The sequence below is a fragment of the Gobius niger genome (genome assembly GCF_951799975.1).
Source record: "Gobius niger genome assembly, chromosome: 12".
Lineage (NCBI taxonomy): Eukaryota > Metazoa > Chordata > Actinopteri > Gobiiformes > Gobiidae > Gobius > Gobius niger.
This window is the reverse complement of record NC_136863.1, coordinates 2,180,514-2,202,462: the sequence shown is the minus strand read 5'-3', so window position 1 is coordinate 2,202,462 and position 21,949 is coordinate 2,180,514. Positions and strand designations below refer to the sequence as shown.

Below are 21,949 nucleotides of genomic sequence, written 5' to 3'. Positions count from 1 at the left end.
AAGACAAAAATCCAGCAGAAAAAAGACAAAAATCCATCAAAAAAAGACAAAAATCCATCAAAAAAAAGACAAAAATCCATCAAAAAAAGACAAAAATCCAGCAGAAAAAAGACAAAAATCCATCAAAAAAAGACAAAAATCCAGCAGAAAAAGACAAAAATTAAAAATTAGAAAAAAAAAAGTGAAAAAAAAATAAATTTGAAGAAAAAAACAAAAAAGTGGAAAAAAAATAATCGATTTTTTGCGATTATGCTAATTTTGTAATCGTTTACTGTTGTAATCGAAATCGTAATCGAATTTCGATTAATTGCACTAATTGCACTGCAACTAACGATTATTTTGTCATCGATTAATCTATCGAATATCTTTACGATTAATCGATGAATCGCTTGGCTGTGAATGGTGTCACATGAAGCTAAAGTGGCGCCGCTTGAGGACGTGTTGATGGAGGAAGCTTAAAGTAAATGTTTGTTGGAGGCTTTTGGAGCTAATTCTGCTTCTGATTGGACGAGACGGACGGATATTTATGAAATTTACAATGTACAAAACACTACAGACCCAAACTATGAAAAACAAAGTAGGCTTTCATCAAAAATACTACATTTTCATGTCATCGATTAGTCGTTTCAGCCCTAGAAAACATCCCATGTTTCTTTTAAGTTTGTTTTATGTATTTGAGCTGGAACAACAAGTCGCTTCCTTTAGTCCTGTCCCTGAACCAACAGCATCAAAACTTGGATGGAAAGAGGAGAGTTCTTTTCAGCACCTGCTTTCTATACTTTCATTTGACTTGTTTCCAAAACGAGCAGGTAAAAGGTTTTCAGGACAATAGAGCCGGTCCCGTGAAACAACATGGCATCAGAAGAAACATTTCAGGTACTGCCGGTATCGGGGAAAAAATAGAGATATCAGCCTTTTTAGTCTGTTAGTGATTAAAGCTATAGCGGAGGATGTTCTATTTCCGGGTGGATCATCAAGACGATTGGTCCTAATTGTCAATCATTCTGGTGATTTGCCGACGTAAGGCCGTCGTGCGCGCTCGCCCCTTGTTACTTTCAGGCCTCTGTGAGTTACGCCGTTAGCCGTTCATTGCTGCTCCAGAACGCACCGAGTCGTTTGAAAATGGAAGAGGGGCAAGAGAAAAAGTGTCTTCGAAGTGTGTGAGAAGAAGAGAGAGTTTAGTGTAAACACAATAATCCACATAGAGCTGACTTTATTACAGACTGCGCTCTCTAAACCAGAGTCTGAGCTGGATTTAACCAGAGCTTAATGTTGTTAGAGCTGCAGCGTCTGCAGTGTTTACAACATACAGGCTAACGATGCTAACTCGCGGCTAACAGTTTAGGCCAGGGGTCACCAACCTTATTTCAGCTGAGGGCTACTTTAAGAGCATTAAGTTGTTCGAGGGCTACAAGTTAAAAACAAATCCTAAAGACTTAAACGTACACTGTTCACTTATAGGATATTGACCCCATATTATATTAAAATAGCTTTATTTTAAACTCATACTGAGTCACAAGAACCAAAATAACTGTAATTTTAAGAATTAGATTCAAGAAAATGAAGTGTTTTACACTTTAGAAAAAGTCCCAAGGGCTACTGGACATGCCCCAAAGGGCCCCTGGGTGCCCGCGGGCACCACGTTGGTGACCCCTGGTTTAGGCCATTCTGACGCCTTTTTATGCCCAGGGGTTTATTCATCTGAAAAACTAACCCAGCGACTAAAAAGTCCTCAGAAAATCCAAATTAAAGACATACAGCATGTTTATATTGAGGGAAAATGAGCTGCAGCAGAACAATGAAAACGCTGTAGCTTCTCGCTAAGTTACTACAAACACACGAGAAAATCTACAGGAGCTGAAGTAAAGACGAAAAGAGACCATTTAAGTAACATCTCAATACTATTGTTAAATAAAAACACATAAATGAATAAAGCTCAGGCATTGGGAGCTTTAGGACATGGGCTTTTCTGTCTATGATGGACAGAGACATAAAAATAAAAAATTATATTGAATGAAAATAAAATAAATAAATAAATGGCATCAGCACAATTCTAATATAACTGCTATAAATGCCTTGTACTCGTGTCGGTATTCGGTATCGGCAAGTACTTCAATCAAAGTACTCGTATCGGTTTTAGAAAAAGTGGTATCGGTGCCTCCCTAATTTTAAAGAAAGTAGAAACACTGGCCATAGCTTCACCACAGCCACAGTTTTTTCCCTCTATAGAAACAGCAGCAAACAGAAGCACCAGGACGAGTGTGGGAGGGACGGCAACACTCGCCCTTTATCACCCAGAACGTTTCTCCCAAAAAAATAAAACAAAGATATAAACACTTTATGCCACAGTTCAAACACACGTGTGGAAAAAGTGTAAAAGAAATCAAATCAAAAATGTGACAAAAAATAATAAAAATGTGACAAAAAAATAAATAAAAATGTGACAAAAAATAATAAAAATGTGACAAAAAATAAATAAAAATATGACAAAAAATAAATAAAAATGTGACAAAAAATAATTAAAAATGTGGCAAAAAATAAATAAAAATGTGACAAAAAATAAATAAAAATGTGACAAAAAATAAAAAAAATGTGGCAAAAAATAAATAAAAATGTGACAAAAAATAAATAAAAATGTGACAAAAACCAAACCAGAAAAGTGACAAAAATAATAAAAATGTGACAAACTCTGGCAAATATGAGATGAAAAAGAATGTGAAAAAGTGGCAGCAACGTGAGGAAAAGGATCTGTTTTATATGTCTATGAGGCGTTACTCTGGCCAACAGCGCCAGATGAGAACTTGTTAGAATTGGGTAAAGCCGAACTGGAGAAACTGCGCTCGGTTCAGGCGGAGGGTAAGAGGTTAAAGGCTTGTGTCTAAAATGAGGCAGTGACTCGTCACTGCGGTGCAGAATCCAGAGAGTCCCTGTGAGTGATGCTCATGTGATCCGTCACATGATCAGACATCTGCTGTTTACGGCTAATGCTAACGGGCTAACGAGCTAAAGGTGACGATAAACTGCTACAATTCATCTGTAAACGGGGACATGCGAACTCTGCCTTCAAATAAGCAGCGGGGCAAACACTCACAGCTCGTGTCACACAAAAATAAATGGACAAATGTGAAAATAAAGGAAAGAAACGGCGCAGTGCAAGTTCCTCATTCATTCCGCAGCGGATCAGCTGACTTACGGCTAGGCTAAAGATGCTAGCTTCGGAAAAGGTCGTTATTTTCCGTGAATATGATCAAACCCTGCGGATGTTTCACTCTTAATATGCCCAGCACAGTCATAACACTTTGAACAATATGATCCAAAAGCTCTACGCGGATTTTAAAACGTAAAAAACGTCCCTTTTGTGGATGACCCTGTGGCTGACGTTAGCGTTAGCATGCTAGCTCGGTTTGACAGCTCACCGTTACACGCCCGACAGCGGGAGTAATCTCTGTAAACAGGCCGTGAAAGGGGCAGATAATGACATGATGTGAGGCAGACTGCTTAGTAAGGTGTGTATTATAACATGGCGTGTGTTTATGAACCCAGATTAACGCCGTTTATCTGGAGAAAAGACGAACCGCAGCTGCAAATGTCGCCGAGCACGACTTCTCCAAAGCCACGACATGAGAGTAAATATGTTTGTGTGCGGCTGTGAACGCGCAGATCACCGGTGCAGGACGCAGAACGAGGCCCAGGACGGTTGAAAAGGCAAACGCATGAATGTAGGAGGACGGGGGTGGCGCAGGAGGCAGGGGTACTCACTCAGTCTGGGCTGGGAGATGTAATTTCGGGTCACGGCCTGGGTGTGGGTCCGGGCCGCCGCAGGACCGTCCATGGCTCGGTTCGCGACTAAAGTGGCCATGATCCGAGGAGGAACCCGCAGGAGATCAGGTCACGAAGAGGAGAGAAGAGAAGCGCGAGGAGGATTCTGGAGGAGAAGCAGGAGAGACGTGAAGGGCCGAAGCTGCAGCTGACGGTCATGTGACACCACGGAACAGGAAGTGGAAGGGCACGAGGGGGAGGGAAACGTTTTTAATTTACCTTTTAAATATTACAAATCACAACGAGTCCTCAGTGTTTTTCCAATGTAATGTTTCACCGTGTGTTAAAAACAAAAACAAAAAAACTATTGATGACCACATCAGCTTTTAACCTCTTGAGAGGATCTTTTTCCTCACGTCATCAGATTTTTTTTCCATAGTTTTTTTGTTGGGTATTCAACTCATTTATGTAGCTTTTTCGTCACATTTTGGTCATTTTTTTTGTTCATTTTTGGTCAAATTTTCGTAATTTTTTGTCACATTTTCATCACATTTTTGTCATTTTTTGTCACATTTTTTGTCATTTTTTCATCCGTTTTTTTTCACATTTTTTGTCATTTTTTTTCACATTTTTGACACATTTTGCCCTTTTTCTGTCATTTTTTCATCCGTTTTTTTTCACATTTTTGTCACATTTTTGTCATTTTTTTTGTCATTTTTTCATCAGTTTTTTTTTCACTTTTTTTGTCATTTTTTGTCACATTTTGTCACATTTTTTTCACATTTTTGTCACTTTTTTGTCACATTTTTTCGTCCATTTTTTGTCAATTTCTTGTGACATTTTTGTGACATTTTTGCCTCTTTTTCATCAATTTTTCATCACTTTTTTGTCACATTTCCATCATTGTTTTCGTCTCAGTTTTGTTGCTATTTTTCACAGCTTTTTTCCAGAAGCTTTTGGACTGGGGAAAATGTGCTCGGTTCAGGCGGGAGTTAAGGGGTTAAACCCCCACCTTCACCAAGTGCATTTTCTCCAGTTCAGCTTTACCCAATTCTAAAAGCCTCATTTGAAAGCTAAGACCGACAAAACAAATTTAAACTGATCTTTTTCCAGCGCGTTATAGTCACTTTTTTTTTTACATTTCTTTTTATTGCTTTGTTGCCATTTTTCTGTTGCTTTTTTGTCACCTTTGTGTGTCGCTCTGTTGCTGCGTTTGTGTCACTCGTCTGTTGCTCTTTTGTGGCGTTTGTGTCCAATTTTTGGCACTTTTTTGTTACATTTCTCAAGTCAAATGTTCATCACATTTTGGTCACACTTTGGTTGCTTTTTTGTCACTTTCTTGTTGAGTTTTTATCCTGGTTTTCATCTCATTTTTGTTGTGGCTAGGTTTTTCAAAATGCTTTAGATTTGGGTAAAGCCAAACTGAAAATGTGCTCATTGTCGGCTGTACCCGACCTGAAAAAGGCGTCAAAATAGCGACAAAAACGGGGATAAAGACGTGACAAAAGTGACCAAAAAAAGCCACAAAGAAGCGTCAACAACATGCCGGAAAAACAACAGTAACACATTTTTTTTTAAAGTGACGAAAACGCATAAAAAGAGAGACAAAAACAATGAAAAAGCAACAAAAAAAACAGTTTTGTAGGTCTTAGCTTTCAAATAAGGCTTAAACAATGAGGAGCCGTGCACTGTAGTATTATAGTTATTTTATGCAGGGCACATGAATCACTGCAAAATACAGCAGTAATGTATAAAATATTACAAGATAAATATACAGAAAATAAGATAAATCTATAGACCACGTGTGACTGTGGTCATTATTAATTCACTCCAGACTTGGAGGTGGTACTGATGTAGCCACAGCAGCCCTGGACTGACAGAAACGGGGCAACCAGTCTGCGCCGTCGGCCCCTCCCACCACCGCTCACTTCTTTCACCCCGGCTTCCTGGTGTTTCCCAAACAGTCTCCCCGAGTACTACCAGGCCCATCCGGCTTAGCTGCGAGGTCTGACGGGATCAGGCAGAGCAGGCGGGATCAGAGATATCATGGAATAAAGGCTGGATGTCTGAAGGCGGAGTCACTTCCGGCATCACCGGCGGCCATCTTGCCACAGGGAAGCTTTCTGGTGAACTCTGTGGAATCTGAAGTAACGAACACAAATCCTCTTCTCTTGCAAACGGTTTGATTTCTTACAAACGTGGCTATAATTGTGAATGCTGGAACAGGTGTGTGAGTGGGCGGGACGAGGGGAGTGGCCTATGAAAGAGATGCACTTTATGTTTTGTGTGTTGTTGTCCTTGCCTGTTTTGTCTGTAATGTACTGCTGTGTGTTGTGGCTTATGTGTTTTATATTTTGTATGTTCTTGTCTTGTTTTTTATGGGACTGCGGATGGAAATGAGCCTTGAGCTAAATCCGGCATATTTACAGCACTAGTTGTCTGTTCATTAATATGCACTGTCCCATTCAAATAAATGAATAAATAAATAATAAAAATAAAATAAATAAATAATAAACATGTTGAAATAAAGATTTTGATGACAAACCTTCTGTTGGTCTGTAAATGCAGTAAATTAGAATAACTGCCTTGTATAAAATGTCTCTCTCAAAATGGCTGTAGTGAATGTCTTGAAATAGGCCTCTGTCTCTTTAAGAACCTCTGAGCCTTTAGACACGCCCCCTCCACACGCTGTCTGTGGCATCAGTGGGGAGGGGGTTCTGCTGAGGAGCAGTGGTTGGTTACTCGGCTGGTGACCAAAGCTCGGAGGCGTCTCCAGGAGGTGGGGGCGTTCCTAGGAGGACTCAGGCAAACCTATCCCTAAAATGGCCGCCATCAGAGTTTCTACAGATTACTCAGAAATACGTGAATGTGCCAAGGCAACACTTCAGCCATGTTTTTAATGAGGGAGTGACAGAATAACATGATGGAAAGCTTGAAAAAGTCCATTTTGCATAATACCCCCTCTTTAAAAAGTACAGGCACCATAAAGCGCAATGTTGTGAGCGAGTTCCCTGTGGCAAGATGGCCGCCGTGGGCAGACGTCAACCTCCACTGGCCAGCAGCACGTACGAGACATCTAGCCTTTATCATCTGATATCTATGGGTGGACCGGGCCCTCACTGAGCTCCACAGCTTCATCCTTAAACGTTTTCACAGAAGAAAAACCAGCATGGTTTAAAAATATGGCCCAGCTCAGCCTTGGGTCGTGGGAGTTTTTAGAAAAACATTTACTCTTTGGAGCCAGACTTTTAAGTGCAGAGATGACAGACAGTAGGAATGCTGTTTAAAAAGTGTCTTTGGGAGCCGCCTCTGGCCAGGGGGTGGTATTGCAGGAAGGTCAGCTCTCCGCCATGAGGACCAAAGAGGACCAAAGAGGACCAAAGAGAGAGGACCAAAGAGGACCAAAGAGAGAGGACCAAAGAGGACCAAAGAGGACCAAAGAGGACCAAAGAGGACCAAAGAGGACCAAAGAGAGAGGACCAAAGAGAGAGGACCAAAGAGGACCAAAGAGAGAGGACCAAAGAGGACCAAAGAGAGAGGACCAAAGAGAGAGGACCAAAGAGGACCAAAATGTTAGAGGATTTTATAGATATTTATTTGATCATGTGCAGACACGTGATCAGCTGTGACGGAGGCCGACTGGGAGCTCTTCTTGCCAACGTCCTTCATCTGAAATATTGAGGTCATTCATTTCTAGAAGCTTTACCCAAAACAGAACTCTTTAAATCTCTTGTTGGTTCATATTCGTGCTCCTGGAGCCTCTGACAGAGGAGCACAGGCTGTTCCACCGCTCGTCGGAGTGATTTGGGAATGATTTTGCCCCACGTTTCTGCGTCGGCCTCGTGCTGTTTTTGCCGTTTGGCCTCGTGCTGTTTTTGCCGTTTGGCCTCGTGCTGTTTTTGCCGTTTGGTGTCGTGCTGTGAGAGTGGCGTTTAAATGACATGATTGCGTTCATCTTCCCCCTGAAAACCCGGCCCCCGGCGTCTGAGTGCGCCTCGTTCTGCTGCAAAACGCTTCATTTATCAGTGATTTCAGCTCTGACCCGCCGGCCTCGTCAGCCCCGAGTGAAGCCTGTGCAGATTCAGCCTGAAAAGAGCAGTTCAAATGGAGCTGTGTGAGGAGGGACGGCCCCGGAGGCCCTGGGGCCGGGGCCGGGGCCGGGGCTGGGAACCGTTACACTGCAAAAAGTGGATTCGAGGCAAGTAAAAAATGTCTTACTTTAAGAAATAAGTTCTTATTTTTTCCCTAAAATGTAATAATGTTTTGCCGAGCAAAGTTTTCTTGAGAAAAAAATTCTTATTTTAGGAAATAAAATCAGATAAATTTGCTAAAAACATGCTAATTTTTCTTGTAACAAGAATGAAAGACTTTTCAAATCTTCTTCAGTTTTAGACAAAGAATATTTTTTCTTATTTTAACAAAAACTAAGATCAACAACTCTTAATGTAAGAACTGATTCTCACAGAGAGATAATACATTCCATTCTTTAAAGTGGGCGGCTCGGTGGCACAGCGGTTAGAGCCTCAGCTTCACAGCTCGAAGGTCCTGGGTTCGATTAGGACGGGGCCTTTCTGTGTGGAGCATGTTCTCCCCATGTCTACCACTAAAAACATGTACAATAGGTGAATCCTCCAGCAGGTGATTCTGACCATCAGCCTGGCTCCACATCATGGAGACGGGTCCCTCTGAGGAGACACTGAGAAAACTGAAACTGAAAACTTCTCCAAACTTAAATGAAAGTACGAGACACATTAAAGACGAGGAGGAACGAGACCAACAGTTTTCAACATAATAGAAACAAACAGCTCAGCACAAACTCCTCCAGCGACTCCGGTGAAGCTGCGGTTGTTTATTTGTTTATTGTTTATTGTTTATTTGTTCCTGACCTGCAGCTCTTTCCTCACGGCGTTGCTCCGCCTCCTGAGTGGACGCCGTTTCTGTGCCTCCTCAGAGTCCGGGTCCGCTCTCTCCGAGGCTCCGCTCGACCCCCGTCCCTCGCCCGACAATGGGACTCTCCTCGGAGGCCGTTTCTTTGTGGTCGTCTCCGCTCGCCCCTGAAGTGCCGTTGTACTTTTTCATTTCTGCAAAGCGGCCATCTTGGCGAGGTCGCGGGTTCAAGTCTGCCCTCCTCAGCGCCGGATTCGATTATTTTGTATTTTTTTTAAAAGGGCGTTTGCGCAGAAGGAGGCGGGTTAAGGGCCTTTCTCGCCGCATAAAGCCGGTGTGTGCGGCGGCGGCGGCGGCGGCGGCGGCGTGGACAAAAGGCGGAGGAGGAGGAGCAGACCTTGGAGCGCCGTAAATGCCTTCGGATGGCGGCGCTTACACGATGCAGACACATGTGGAGGACGTCGAGTGTTTTTTTTTTTTTACTGAATGCTTTCGGGTGACGGGGAAGGGTCACGTTGCTGCCCTTCAAACTAAAACATGCACAATAGATCAAGCGAGAGGGAGCGAAGGACGGGTCAAAGGCGCTCAGGTGTTCGCCGCGGGCCGGACGCTTTCACGGGACTCGAGAACGTCAGGTGATGATGTGAGTCAGAGCACGGCCGAGAAAACTCTTCAAAGAGATGTTTGTTTTCTGCCACGTGGTTGAACGTCCTTCCATCGTTCTCCTCTCCACAGTCCCGCCTCCTCTCCTCAGTCCCGCCTCCTCTCCACAGTCCCGCCCCCTCTCCACAGTCCCGCCCCCTCTCCACAGTCCCGCCCCCTCTCCACAGTCCCGCCTCCTCTCCGCAGTCCCGCCTCCTCTCCGCAGTCCCGCCTCCTCTCCGCAGTCCCGCCTCCTCTCCACAGTCCCGCCTCCTCTCCACAGTCCCGCCTCCTCTTCACAGTCCCGCCCCCTCTCCACAGTCCCGCCTCCTCTCCGCAGTCCCGCCTCCTCTCCGCAGTCCCGCCTCCTCTCCACAGTCCCGCCTCCTCTCCACAGTCCCGCCTCCTCTCCACAGTCCCGCCTCCTCTCCACAGTCCCGCCTCCTCTCCACAGTCCCGTCTCCTCTCCACAGTCCCGCCTCCTCTCCACAGTCCCGCCTCCTCTCCGCAGTCCCGCCTCCTCTCCGCAGTCCCGCCTCCTCTCCGCAGTCCCGCCTCCTCTCCACAGTCCCGCCTCCTCTCCGCAGTCCCGCCTCCTCTTCGCAGTCCCGCCTCCTCTCCGCAGTCCCGCCTCCTCTCCTCAGTCCCGCCTCCTCTCCACAGTCCCGCCTCCTCTCCACAGTCCCGCCTCCTCTCCACAGTCCCGCCTCCTCTCCGCAGTCCCGCCTCCTCTCCGCAGTCCCGCCTCCTCTCCACAGTTCCGCCTCCTCTCCACAGTCCCGCCTCCTCTCCGGTCCGGAAGTAAAACCCCCCTTTGCTTTGAGACCGTATTGATTTGGAATAAAGTTTTTAACTCTTGGGCTGAATCCAGCTCTGTGGTTCTAAAGCGACCGCAGAGTCAGACGCAGGTGAAAAAAGCACGTCTGAGATGGCAAGGAGATCTCACAGAGTCGTCTTGTCGTACACAGAGACGTCTCACGGGTTCAGGACAACAAACAGTGTTCGCAACGTTGCCACAGCTGCTTCAGACTTTTCTAAACTTTCCTAAACTGTCAGGTTGGAGTTCCACAGGGCTCCATACTCGGCCCCATACTGTTCTCACAATTTATGAATGACTTACCAAATATGTGTCCACATGTCCATACCCAGCTCTTTAAGGGATATTTCAGAGTGTTGTTGATTTCTGGATATTTAAAAAAATATATTTTTCATGCAGTCCTTTAGCAGTGCTAGGCTAAAGCTAGGGGACCGCATTACTACACGTGGAATTCACAAGGAGCTACAAATCAGATATGGCAACGTTTGGAGGACGACCCCATGATTTTGAAGAGGTTTTTAATGCAGGCTACTAGTTACCATAGACATGCACTAGCCTAGCATTAGCCTAGCATTAGCCTAGCACTAGCCTAGCACCACTAAACTCTTCAAATATAACTGCATGAATCAATCAATCAGAAATCAACAACACTCTGGATAACTGGGAAATGAGGCCCTGTGTCATCGACCACATTTAGGTCCATGGTCTGGGTGAATACTGGATTCTGATTGGCTGGTGGGGGCTAACAAGCGTGCATTATTTTGGTATTTTATTTTATTGACCTTTATTTAACCAGGATAGTCCCACTGAGATTAACAATCTCTTTTTCAGGGGAGTCCTGGCCCCAGAGGGGAATCTATTGTACATGTTTTTAGTGGTAGGGGAGACCGGACATAACCGCACACGTAGTCCGGTAGTTAAATCACTGGGATATCACTCCGCTGTGGCGTCGCCATAGCAACGCCTGACACAGCTGAACCAGATAAAGGCATAATTAGTGACTGACAGGAACGTATGAGATGGATTTAGTGTTTGCTAAATGTTTGTAGAGGAGAGTGAGCAGCTAGGTTAGCTACTGTTAATAACATATGAGCTTTACATTTCTATTGGAAACGGTTAAGGCTATTCATCATTTTCAGGCGTACATAAAATGATCCTGCATTGAAGCATATTTGTCTGGATTAGTAAAGTCAAACATAACAGTTTCAGTTGGGGGGGCCCAGGTGTGAGCGACTCCACCGCAGCTGTTTCCATAAACAGTTGAGCTGGTTGAGCTAGCTAGCTTTAGCTTCAGGTTAAACAGCGTAAAAGGTAAATAACTCCTGCCCACGAGTGCCGCATATCGGTGTTTACTTCCAGGGAAAAGTGTTTCCAGGTTAGTCCTGTTGTGTTGTGATTCTGTGCTGATGTTGTGTCGTTGAGCCTGACTGAGATCCTCGTAATAGAGTTCGGGAAATTCCACAGTTACCATGGAGAGCCGCCATCTTTGCAGCTGTTAGCATACATTTCCATTGACTAACATTAGCTAAAAACAGTAGAGAAAGTGGAGAAATAGCCGTGGAACAGCTCCGTTAGCTGCCGAGTCACTGCTGGTAAAAACATCGAACTCACTGTGGTGCCCAAGTGTTTTAATGTGAACAATAACTCCAGTATTTTAACTTTTAAAATCTCCATTAGTTTACAATTGCTGCTAATCCCATTATAGATACAGACGGCATCTCTGGAATCGCCCATATATGGTCATGTTTGAAAACAGTTAAGGGGAAAACAATTTTGAAAAAATCTAAACTTTGTCTAATTATTCAAAACCTCCTATAACAAATGCAGAATTATGAATATAGTTTCTACTAAATAAAGATACAAAGACATGGAGAGGAGCAAAGAGGTTCAACAACCCATATATACATAAAAAACGGAGAATGCTAACATCATGCTACAGGTTAGCATCGGGCTAATGCTAACGGTTAGCTAGCACTAGCTACAACTGCCGTTTTTTCACTTCAGAACAATCTGCTTTGAGAAAATATCCACATGGGCCTGATTTACACTTGACTTTATTTGTATGTGATATAAGTTCATATTCCACCAGAAAACGGCTAAAAAGAGGGAAAAATTGTGTTTCCCAAAAGATTCTATTTTCCCCCTCGGCGAGGCCACGCCCCCTTCTATGACGAGATGCGTCTGTATCTATGCTTAGCGATATGACGTCACATTCCCGAACTCTATAGCTGCGGAGAATGACTCGCTCTGAGACCAGCCTTCAGTGACCGGCTAATAACCCACACAAAATAGTCCCGTAGTCTGGCAGATTTAGTGACTTTAGTCAATGAAAAACACATTTGTTATAAATGTTACGTTTGTGGGACCCTGGTATAAGCGGATTAAACAACGAGGAGCCGCGTTAGACGTTATAATGCAGGAGGAACAACACTGTGTCGGGCGTTAGAACCGTCTAACGCGGCTCCGAGTCGTTTAATCCTTACTTAATCTTCAGACATTTGGAGATTTTACTTTAGGCATCAAATGAGCGTCTAAAAAATGAGCTAAATACTAACTCAAACTCAGTAAAGTTTCTGCTTTGTTGGTCGTTTACACGTCCACTAAACCATCGAATAATATGTTAATGATTATTAAAAAGAAACATGAAAAGGTGTGGGATATTTTTCGTTCTTTGGCATTAACATTGTTCCCGCCTCAATATTTCAATGTCACCGTTTTATGAAATACTTCCAAGAACTAAACTCCACTTTGTTTCCAAATAATCATTTTAATAACGACATTTATCAAAGGAATAATAAAAAAAGAAAAAAGACACATTTCTTTCATTTATTTCACCGCACGGTTCACGAGTTCCACGACGACGGCGACAAAACCCAACAGTCCCTTTCACCCACACGGCTCATTCAGCACCGACACAATAATTTACAATAAAATTCCACATTCTCATTTCAGAAACACTTTTTTTTACAAGTTCGGGTTTTTGGAAATCTTTTCATTTCAGAACGTTGGGGACACTGTCAGGGCTGCCCTTTTTCTCTCCCAAAAAAAACAAAACACGACGACGACGAGACGCACGAGGGGGTTTTTTCACGGCAAAGTTTTAAAAATGGCACGAATTTAGGGAAAGATGCAGAAAAGAATCCTCGTTCCACCGGCCGGGAGTTCGGAATACTTCGGGGACGACGGCTTTGTTTCCGGGGAATTTCAATGATTTTAGTCAGAATAAGAAAAAAAATAACACTGTGAAATATGAATAATCAGCCGCACGGACAAAGCGTGGCCTCTGGTTCGATTCCCATGTTGGTTTCTTCCAGTTTCCGCTCTTCAACCCAAAACATGCACAATACGTCAACAGAAATCACTTTGAAACCTCTGTGGAACATTACTGACACGAATATGAGAAGGAAATGTATAAAAATAAGAATGGCAGTAACACTGTAAAGCAGGGGGAGGCAGGTTTACTTGGTGGAGCCGATTTTCTTCATTGTAAAAAGACTGAGGGCCGAACATGCCAATTTTAGCACAAAGTAAAGCACCATTTTCCACCATTTTCTACAAATGCCAGCGTTGTCTAATGTGTTTCACCTGTTCCCTGTTGTGTATTTAGACCCCTCTGTTTTCCCTTGTCTTTGTTGGATCATTGTCGTTCATGTCTGTGTCCTGGTTCAGTTTTGTGAGTTTTTGGTTTTTGTCCTTGGAATCATCCATTAAATGTATTTTCAGTGTTCTGGTTGGCTGATTGCATCTGGGTCCTCATACCACCTCCGCACCTCCAGACCACAACACTGAGTCTGTTTTAAGTTGGATTTGTTACAGTTTCAGTCACATGTGGAAGAAAAGTTAATGACTTTGCGTGTTACGATGTCGCGCTTCGCATCATAAGCTTCGTTAGAGCTCGGCTTTTTTCCATTTCCTAATTCAGATCTTTTTCTGTGAATATGAGGCCAAATTACATCAAATAAAGAGTAGCTGATCAGGAACCTGAAAAGCACAGAAGCTGATCCCAGAGCCACGATCTGCCTGTTGTTTAATCCACATCCTGCTGTGAGTGAAGCTGCACAGGCTCCTTTTACACCGCCTCGAAAAGGAGGAGATACAGACTCTCATTCATGCGTGTAGAGATGGAAACGGGGTCTGTAGGATCGTTAGATTTTTGGTCAAAGACTGTTACAGTTTATGGGAAACATTTACCAATTATTTTGCAAAGAGCTGCATTGTGTTAAACATATCCAATCATGCAAAGAGCCGCACTTTGATTGGCCAAGAGCCGCATGCGTAGTGCCTCATTTGAAAGCTAAGGCCTACAAAACTAATCGTAACTTTTTGTCGCGTTGTCGTTGCCGCTCTTTTGTCAATTTTTTGCAGATTTTTTTGGTGGGTTTTTTAAAAGCATCTTTGCCATCTCTCGTCACTTTTTCTCGCTCTTTAGTCACTTTTTGTTGTTTTTTTGTTACTTTTCTGCAGTGTTAATTTCGTCGACTAAAATATTTAGTCTTAATTTTAGTCAAAGTGATATTTTTGTGACTAAAATTGGACTAAAACTAAATTAAACGTTCCTCATGAGACTAAAACTGTGACTAAAATGTCCAGATATTTTAGTCGACTAAAATAAAACTAAATAAAAATGAAAAGGAGAGACTAAAATCATCCAATGTTGTATTGAGCGTCTGAAAGAGCCTCAGATCATGTAAATTCTCTGCCAAATGAACAGGTTTGTGCTTTGTTCATGTGGAGCAGCTCCATTAAGTCGAGGACCTTGATTAACTATGATTATAATAAATATTTTAAATGCAAAGTCGACTAAATTAGTCTTAAATTTAGTCGACTAAATTGACATGCAATTTTAGTCGACTAAAACTAGAGTAAAATCAAAAAGGTTTTTTCGACTAAATCTCGACTAAAATTAAATTACATTTTAGTCAAAAGACTAAAACTAAAATAAAATATGTTGTCAAAATTAACACTGCTTTTCTGGCCTGTTTTAGTCACTCTTTTGTTGTGTTTATGTTGCTTTTTCGTCACTTTGTTGTTTTGTTTCGACGCCATTTTGATGCTTTCTTTTCAAGAGGATTTTAGGTTTGGGTAAAGCCAAACAGGGGAAAATGTGCTCAGTTCAGGCGGGAGTTAAGAGGTTAAAAGTTACATGTAAACAGCAACATTTTGTATTTATATTATACTGTTTTTAAGCGGCTCATCTTCCCCCACTTCCCCGACTTTGGCAGGTACGTGAGCACATTCATCTCCAGAGGTTCTGTGCTGGAGGGCCGGATTTGGCCCCCGGGCCTGAGGTTGCCCACCCCTGCTGTAGGAGCTGCTGAAGTGGAGATGTTGTTAAAGGGATGAGGAAAACGGCCCTAAAGCTTAAAAACAGGCGTCTCCCAGAAAGGAAATGACCATATTTGGATTACAGCGTCATCTCCAGAATATCTGTGTTACTAAGGAAAGACAGGAAAGATCTCTAATAATTTGCCTTGTTTGTTTGTTTGTTTGTTTGTTTGTTTGTTTGTTTGTTTGTTTGTTTGTTTGTTTGTTTGTTAGGCCGTGATGGAAAAGAAAAGCCAGATATGACACGAGCAGCTCCGGGTTAGACAAATGTGGACGATCTATGTCATTTAACGCCGATCTCAAACCGGTATCGGATATCGGATCATTTTAAAATCACAAGTTCGACTCATCAGACTTTTAAATGATAAAAAAGTTCCCTGGTGAGTTTACAAAGTAATTCAGATTCAAATATGTCGTATTTACATGTTATAATTTAGCTTCTTCAAACTCACAAGTGAGAAGTTTTCCTCTCCCAATAAAATCATATTAAGTCTCACTGTCACTTTCTGTTTCATTAACCTCTTAAGCCCCGCCTGAACAAAAAGTGACGAAAAGTGACAAAATGTGACGAAAAAGTGACAAAAATGTGACAAAAACATGATGAAAAAGTGATGAAAAAGTGACAAGGTGAGGAACAAGATCCTTCTAAATCAGTTTTGTAAGTCTTAGTGTTTAAATGAGGCGTGACACTGGACTGTAACCTTTTAGATCTGGGTAAAGCTGAACTGCATCAGGCGGGGGTTAAGAGGTTAATAAATATCTATATGACGGTAAAGTTGTTCAAATGAACACTTAGGTCCTAAATAAACGCGGAACTGGGGTTGTTTGGTGTGTGTTGCTTGTGGGACTGCTCTCAGTGTAACACCTTTTCACCTGTTTCACAGAACTGTTTCCTGCTCCGGCTTTAGGGTTTTAGGCTGCTTCCGAAACGGGCAGATTGCTAAGAGCTCTTACGCCAAACCGGATGTGCGTCAGCGTCCGCCATGGCAAGTTGCCTCCGAATTGGTAAGTCAGTTAGGAAGTAGTTAGGAAAAGGAGCCTTGATGCTAACTATCATGGCCACTTTAGCATAGGGACCTCTGATGCTAACTATCATAGCCACTTTAGCATAGGGACCTCTGATGCTAACTATCATAGCCACTTTAGCATAGGGACCTCTGATGCTAACTATCATAGCCACTTTAGCATAGGGACCTCTGATGCTAACTATCATAGCCACTTTAGCATAGGGACCTCTGATGCTAACTATCATAGCCACTTTAGCATAGGGACCTCTGATGCTAACTATCATAGCCACTTTAGCATAGGGACCTCTGATGCTAACTATCATAGCCACTTTAGCATAGGGACCTCTGATGCTAACTATCATAGCCACTTTAGCATAGGGACCTCTGATGCTAACTATCATAGCCACTTTAGCATAGGGACCTCTGATGCTAACTATCATAGCCACTTTAGCATAGGGACCTCTGATGCTAACTATCATAGCCACTTTAGCATAGGGACCTCTGATGCTAACTATCATAGCCACTTTAGCATAGGGACCTCTGATGCTAACTATCATAGCCACTTTAGCATAGGGACCTCTGATGCTAACTAACCAGTGATTAGGAGCTATGTGCCGTCCCATAAGCCACTGCGCCAAATCCCCCCACCCCCCTCGCCCCCACCCTCGAGTGATTCATGCGCAACCACTGTTGATTGACAGGAGCACATTTAAAAATAAAAATAATAATAATTAAAAATTAAGATTCTGCTCAAGCCAAACTTTATAAAGTGATAAATCCATGTTGTCGTCCCCACAGCTCAGTCACATGTCAGTGTTAAAGAGGAAACTCAGGAAACAGATTAAATGCTTTTGTTTTCATTTAGTAGAAACTTAAGCCACATGGATCATTTGCTGCTGTAGCTTTAAGAAACAGCTGTTGAAATAAAATATCACTAAAGGGAAATGTTTGGATCATTTGGATTTATTTTTTCCTTAAATGTCTTTGTTTGGACACTATGTTGTTGTTGGACACTGTACACTAGGGGGCGACATGCACTTTTGTTTGGCCTGCACTCCACCAATAACTTTAAAGAAGAAGAAAAGCAGCTGTTGGTGATGTCACTTCCCTTTCCCCTGTTTAAGGACGGACGGATTGTGCAAATTCTGCTGAAGCTCTAGTTCACAAACTGCATAGATCTAACAGTCGACCCATGAAAGGTTCAGGAGTTAGATGCTAGTGTTAGAGCTTAGAGGATACGATTTGATGGTTTCGGATTGAGCCTTAGATTTTCCAGTGTCATCAGTCTCTGCGCCGCCATCTTTAACGGGGCGAGATGCAAGTTGGTCTTTTTTATACTCACTACTGCCACCTCAGGTCATACGTGTAGCTGCAGCTTCTATATTAAGCTCGTGCATGACGGCGCTTCAGACCTGAAGTAACAACTTTCTGAGTGACAGGGTTTTAGAGGCAGTTGTGGTGAACAGGTCTGAGCTCATTCTACACATTAGGACATGGAGGAACATACTTTAAAGGGGGGGTATTATGCAAAATGGACTTGTCACATGGTGGTCACATGACCCGATGTTCAGACTAAGGTCACATGACCCGATGTTCAGACTAAGGTCACATGACACGATTGTCAGACTAAGGTCACATGACACGATGTTCAGACTAAGGTCACATGACACGATGTTCAGACTAAGGTCACATGACACGATGTTCAGACTAAGGTCACATGACCCGATGTTCAGACTAAAATCACATGACCCGATGTTCAGACTAAGGTCACATGACCCGATGTTCAGACTAAAGTCACATGACCCGATGTTCAGACTAAGGTCACATGACCCGATGTTCAGACTAAGGTCACATGACCCGATGTTCAGACTAAGGTCACATGACACGATGTTCAGACTAAAGTCACATGACACGATGTTCAGACTAAGGTCACATGACCTGATGTTCAGACTAAGGTCACATGACCCGATGTTCAGACTAAGGTCACATGACCCGATGTTCAGACTAAGGTCACATGATCCGATGTTCAGACTAAAGTCACATGACCCGATGTTCAGACTAAGGTCACATGACCCGATGTTCAGACTAAGGTCACATGACACGATGTTCAGACTAAGGTCACATGACCCGATGTTCAGACTAAAGTCACATGACCCGATGTTCAAACTAAGGTCACATGACACGATGTTCAGACTAAAGTCACATGACACGATGTTCAGACTAAGGTCACATGACACGATGTTCAGACTAAAGTCACATGACCCGATGTTCAAACTAAGGTCACATGACCCGATGTTCAAACTAAGGTCACATGACACGATGTTCAGACTAAAGTCACATGACCCGATGTTCAGACTAAGGTCACATGACACGATGTTCAGACTAAGGTCACATGACACGATTGTCAGACTAAGGTCACATGACCCGATGTTCAGACTAAGGTCACATGACCCGATGTTCAGACTAAGGTCACATGACCCGATGTTCAGGGAGATGAATGATGATCGGGGTAAACATGTCTTTCTAAAACTGTGTCCCTCCTGCTGACTTGTATTGACCTAAAATCTGCAAATACCAGCAAAACACCCCATTAGGTCATATATTATGAGCAAAACTTTACTTTGGGCAAAAAATTGTGAGTTTCGGCCCTCTGTGTTTTGGCAATGAAGAAAATCGGCCTCCATGACACAAACTTGCCCACCCCTGTTGCAAACGATCGAGCGGCGTCGGGCGAGCCCCGGCGAGCGTCGGGCGAGCGTTAAGCGAGTGTCAGGCGAGCGTGAGGCGAGTGTCGAGCGTGGGCGCCGAGGCCGAGCGTCGGGCGAGCGTGAGGCGAGCGTGAGGCGAGCGTGGGCGCCGAGGCCGAGCACAGGTGTTCACCAAAAGTCCAGATGTTCTCGCGCGGGCCGGTGAAATGCCCTCTCCTCTCACTCCGCATTATCGTGAAACTGTTTACAAATATTGCTGTGAAATCTCCCGAGGCGCCGTTACGCCTCATTACGGCCTCCGGCGATCAGGCGCTGCCGTGACGCGCTTTGAAACGTAGCCGTCAGCGCCGCCGGCCCGGCACAGGAGAAAGAGGAGCAGGTGCCGCACAAAAGCCGCGCATTCCGTCCCCAATTATCGCCGCGGCGGGAAAATAGCGGCTAATTACGGCCCCGGCGCGCCCCCCCCCCCCCGTCCCCCCCCCCCGTCCCCCCCTCCCCCCCTTTCAGAGCAGCCTCGTTTTCCCACAATCGGCTTTTTGTGGCGCCGTCTTTTGTGACCTTCCGCCGCGGACATTCAAAGCTCGTTTCTTTATCCGTTTACAATCCCGGGGGAGAATTTCAGAAAACATCGTCGGACGGGTTTATTATTATTATTTTTTTCCACAACAGTAAATCAGCCCCCCCCCCCCCCTTTGCCCCCCCCCCTCCATTGTCGGGTCTGAGTGGAGCGGCCTCTCGCACCAATTCTTACTCCCGGTAAATATTTGCGGCTCAAGGATCTCGGGGTAAATCTCTGGAGGCGTCTTCGGGCTCGCGGAGAAATGCATTTTCGAGTTTTTTTTTATAATCGTGTTTCTCGCTAAATCAGATTTCGGTTTTGGTCCATTTTTGTTTGGGATTTTACTGGAAAAAGAAGGGGAAAAAAAAGGACAAGGCCACGGTAATGAGGCGCTCGCGGCTCCGCTTTGGAAACACTCCCGCTGATTTCTGCAGATTTATGTTTCAAATAAAGTCGGGCTTTAACGTGTGGAAGATGAACGGATGAATTAACACGAGAATCAGAAAACGTTTAAAATAATTAGATTTTTAGTTTGTTTTTTATGACATAAATCTCCTGCAGTTCAGAGATTAAATGTATTTTTGTGGATTTGTGCCGCTCGAACCTCTTATTCCTTAATTCAGGTTATTTTGTGTCATTTCAAGTGAAAAATAAATATTTTGAAGGAAACTTTTGAAGTGATTTGTCAAATTGGAACTTCTGCTGTGGAGACGTCAATATGAGGAAAAAATGAATGCAAGTTTTTTTTTGTTATTGTCCTATATTTGAATTGAGCCGGGTTTAACCCCTTAACTCCCGCCTGAACCGAGCACATTGTCTCCAGTTTGGCTTTACCCCAATCCAAAAGCTTCTGGAAAAAAGGTGAGAAAATAGAGACAAAACTGAGACGGAAACAAGGATGGAAATGTGGCAAAAAAGTGAGAAAACATTGACAAAAAAGTGAGGAAAAATGTATGAAAAAGTGACGAAAAATTGATGAAAAAATGACCAAAATGTGACAAAATTTGACAAAAAAATAACAAAAAATTCACGAAAAAATGACAAAAATGTGACAAAAAAATGACCAAAAAAATGACAAAAATGTGACAAAATGCTACAAAAAATTTGATAAAAAAATTTAACAAATTTGACAAAAAATTTGACAAAAAAGTTACAAAAAAATGATGGGAAAAAATGTGAGGACGTGAGGAAAAAGATCCTCTCGGTTCAGGCGGGAGTTAAGAGGTTAAATGTCTGGTTCAATTTTGTGACATATCAGTAAAAAAGACTTTTTCAAAGGGATGTTGGATTTGGTTTTAAAATCGAATGTCTCGTGCAGGGGTCGGCGAGTTTGCGTTACCACACGTTTTTACTGAACAAGCTGTAGATTTGCTTTTAAGACTGAAATTATGATCAAAAGCCAATAATACACATTTCAACAGACTCCAGTGTGTTTCCCTGTAGTTTCCCTACAGGCTCGCGACCCACTTTTGAGTCCCCGACCCACCAGTTGAGAATCACTGTTACATTAAATATGACCAAGTGGGAAGTTCTGCAAAGACATTTAAAAAATACACCTCAAAAATACACAATTTCTCGCATTTTTAGTGCACTTTAACAGGTATTTGTAGGGCTGCTCGATTATTGAAAACACACTGCGCAAGCAAACTGAGCAGCGTGTCAGAGAAAAACATGAGCCATGGCACGTGAAAAGCGAAGGGAAAATAATCCCAGCGCCGTGAAAAGTCTGCTTTGCAAAAAAAATTAAAAACGTAAAAATGTTTTTAGAAATTTGGCCCCCGGGCCTGACGTTGCCTACCCCTGGTCTAGTGTAATGAGCAGTAATACAGCACTAGTGTACAGTATGTTTTTACAATATAATTGATGAAAGTGTGACTTGTTTCCTCTTGCAGACGGTGAAACCTGTGTTTTTGGTATTTTAAATAGTAATGAAGCTGTAAGAGGGTTTGGTTTTAGATCATTGTTTCCTTTTCAGTCGTTGTTTCATTGTTTTCACTGTTTTTATTTAATCGTGTTTGTGTGAAGAAACTGACACTGAAATAAACTAAAACTAAAAAATACATATGTTTTTTAATTTAAAAAAGTGATCTAAATGACACCTTGTATTTTGTCTGAAAACATGAGGTGAGGGATTAGACGTTAAAACCTTCAACATATTATTCCGTCCAAGGCTGAAGTCTGAAGTGGAGACGCTGATGTGAGAAAATGGCCGTGAAATAACAATTTTCTAAAACATTGAGTCAGT

At 43.0% G+C, this 21,949-nt stretch overlaps 1 protein-coding gene across 1 annotated transcript in view; it reads right to left on the bottom strand.

Annotated features, from left to right (window-relative positions):
* The window catches only part of atp6v1ba (ATPase, H+ transporting, lysosomal, V1 subunit B, member a), a 49,500-nt gene extending 45,506 nt beyond the window's left edge, over positions 1-3,994 (bottom strand). The window contains exon 1 of the mRNA XM_079567119.1: positions 3,760-3,994. Coding sequence (XP_079423245.1) covers positions 3,760-3,859 — 100 coding nt within the window. The 5' untranslated portion in view covers positions 3,860-3,994. The remainder of the gene's footprint in view (positions 1-3,759) is intronic.
* Positions 3,995-21,949: the final 17,955 nt, after the last annotated feature.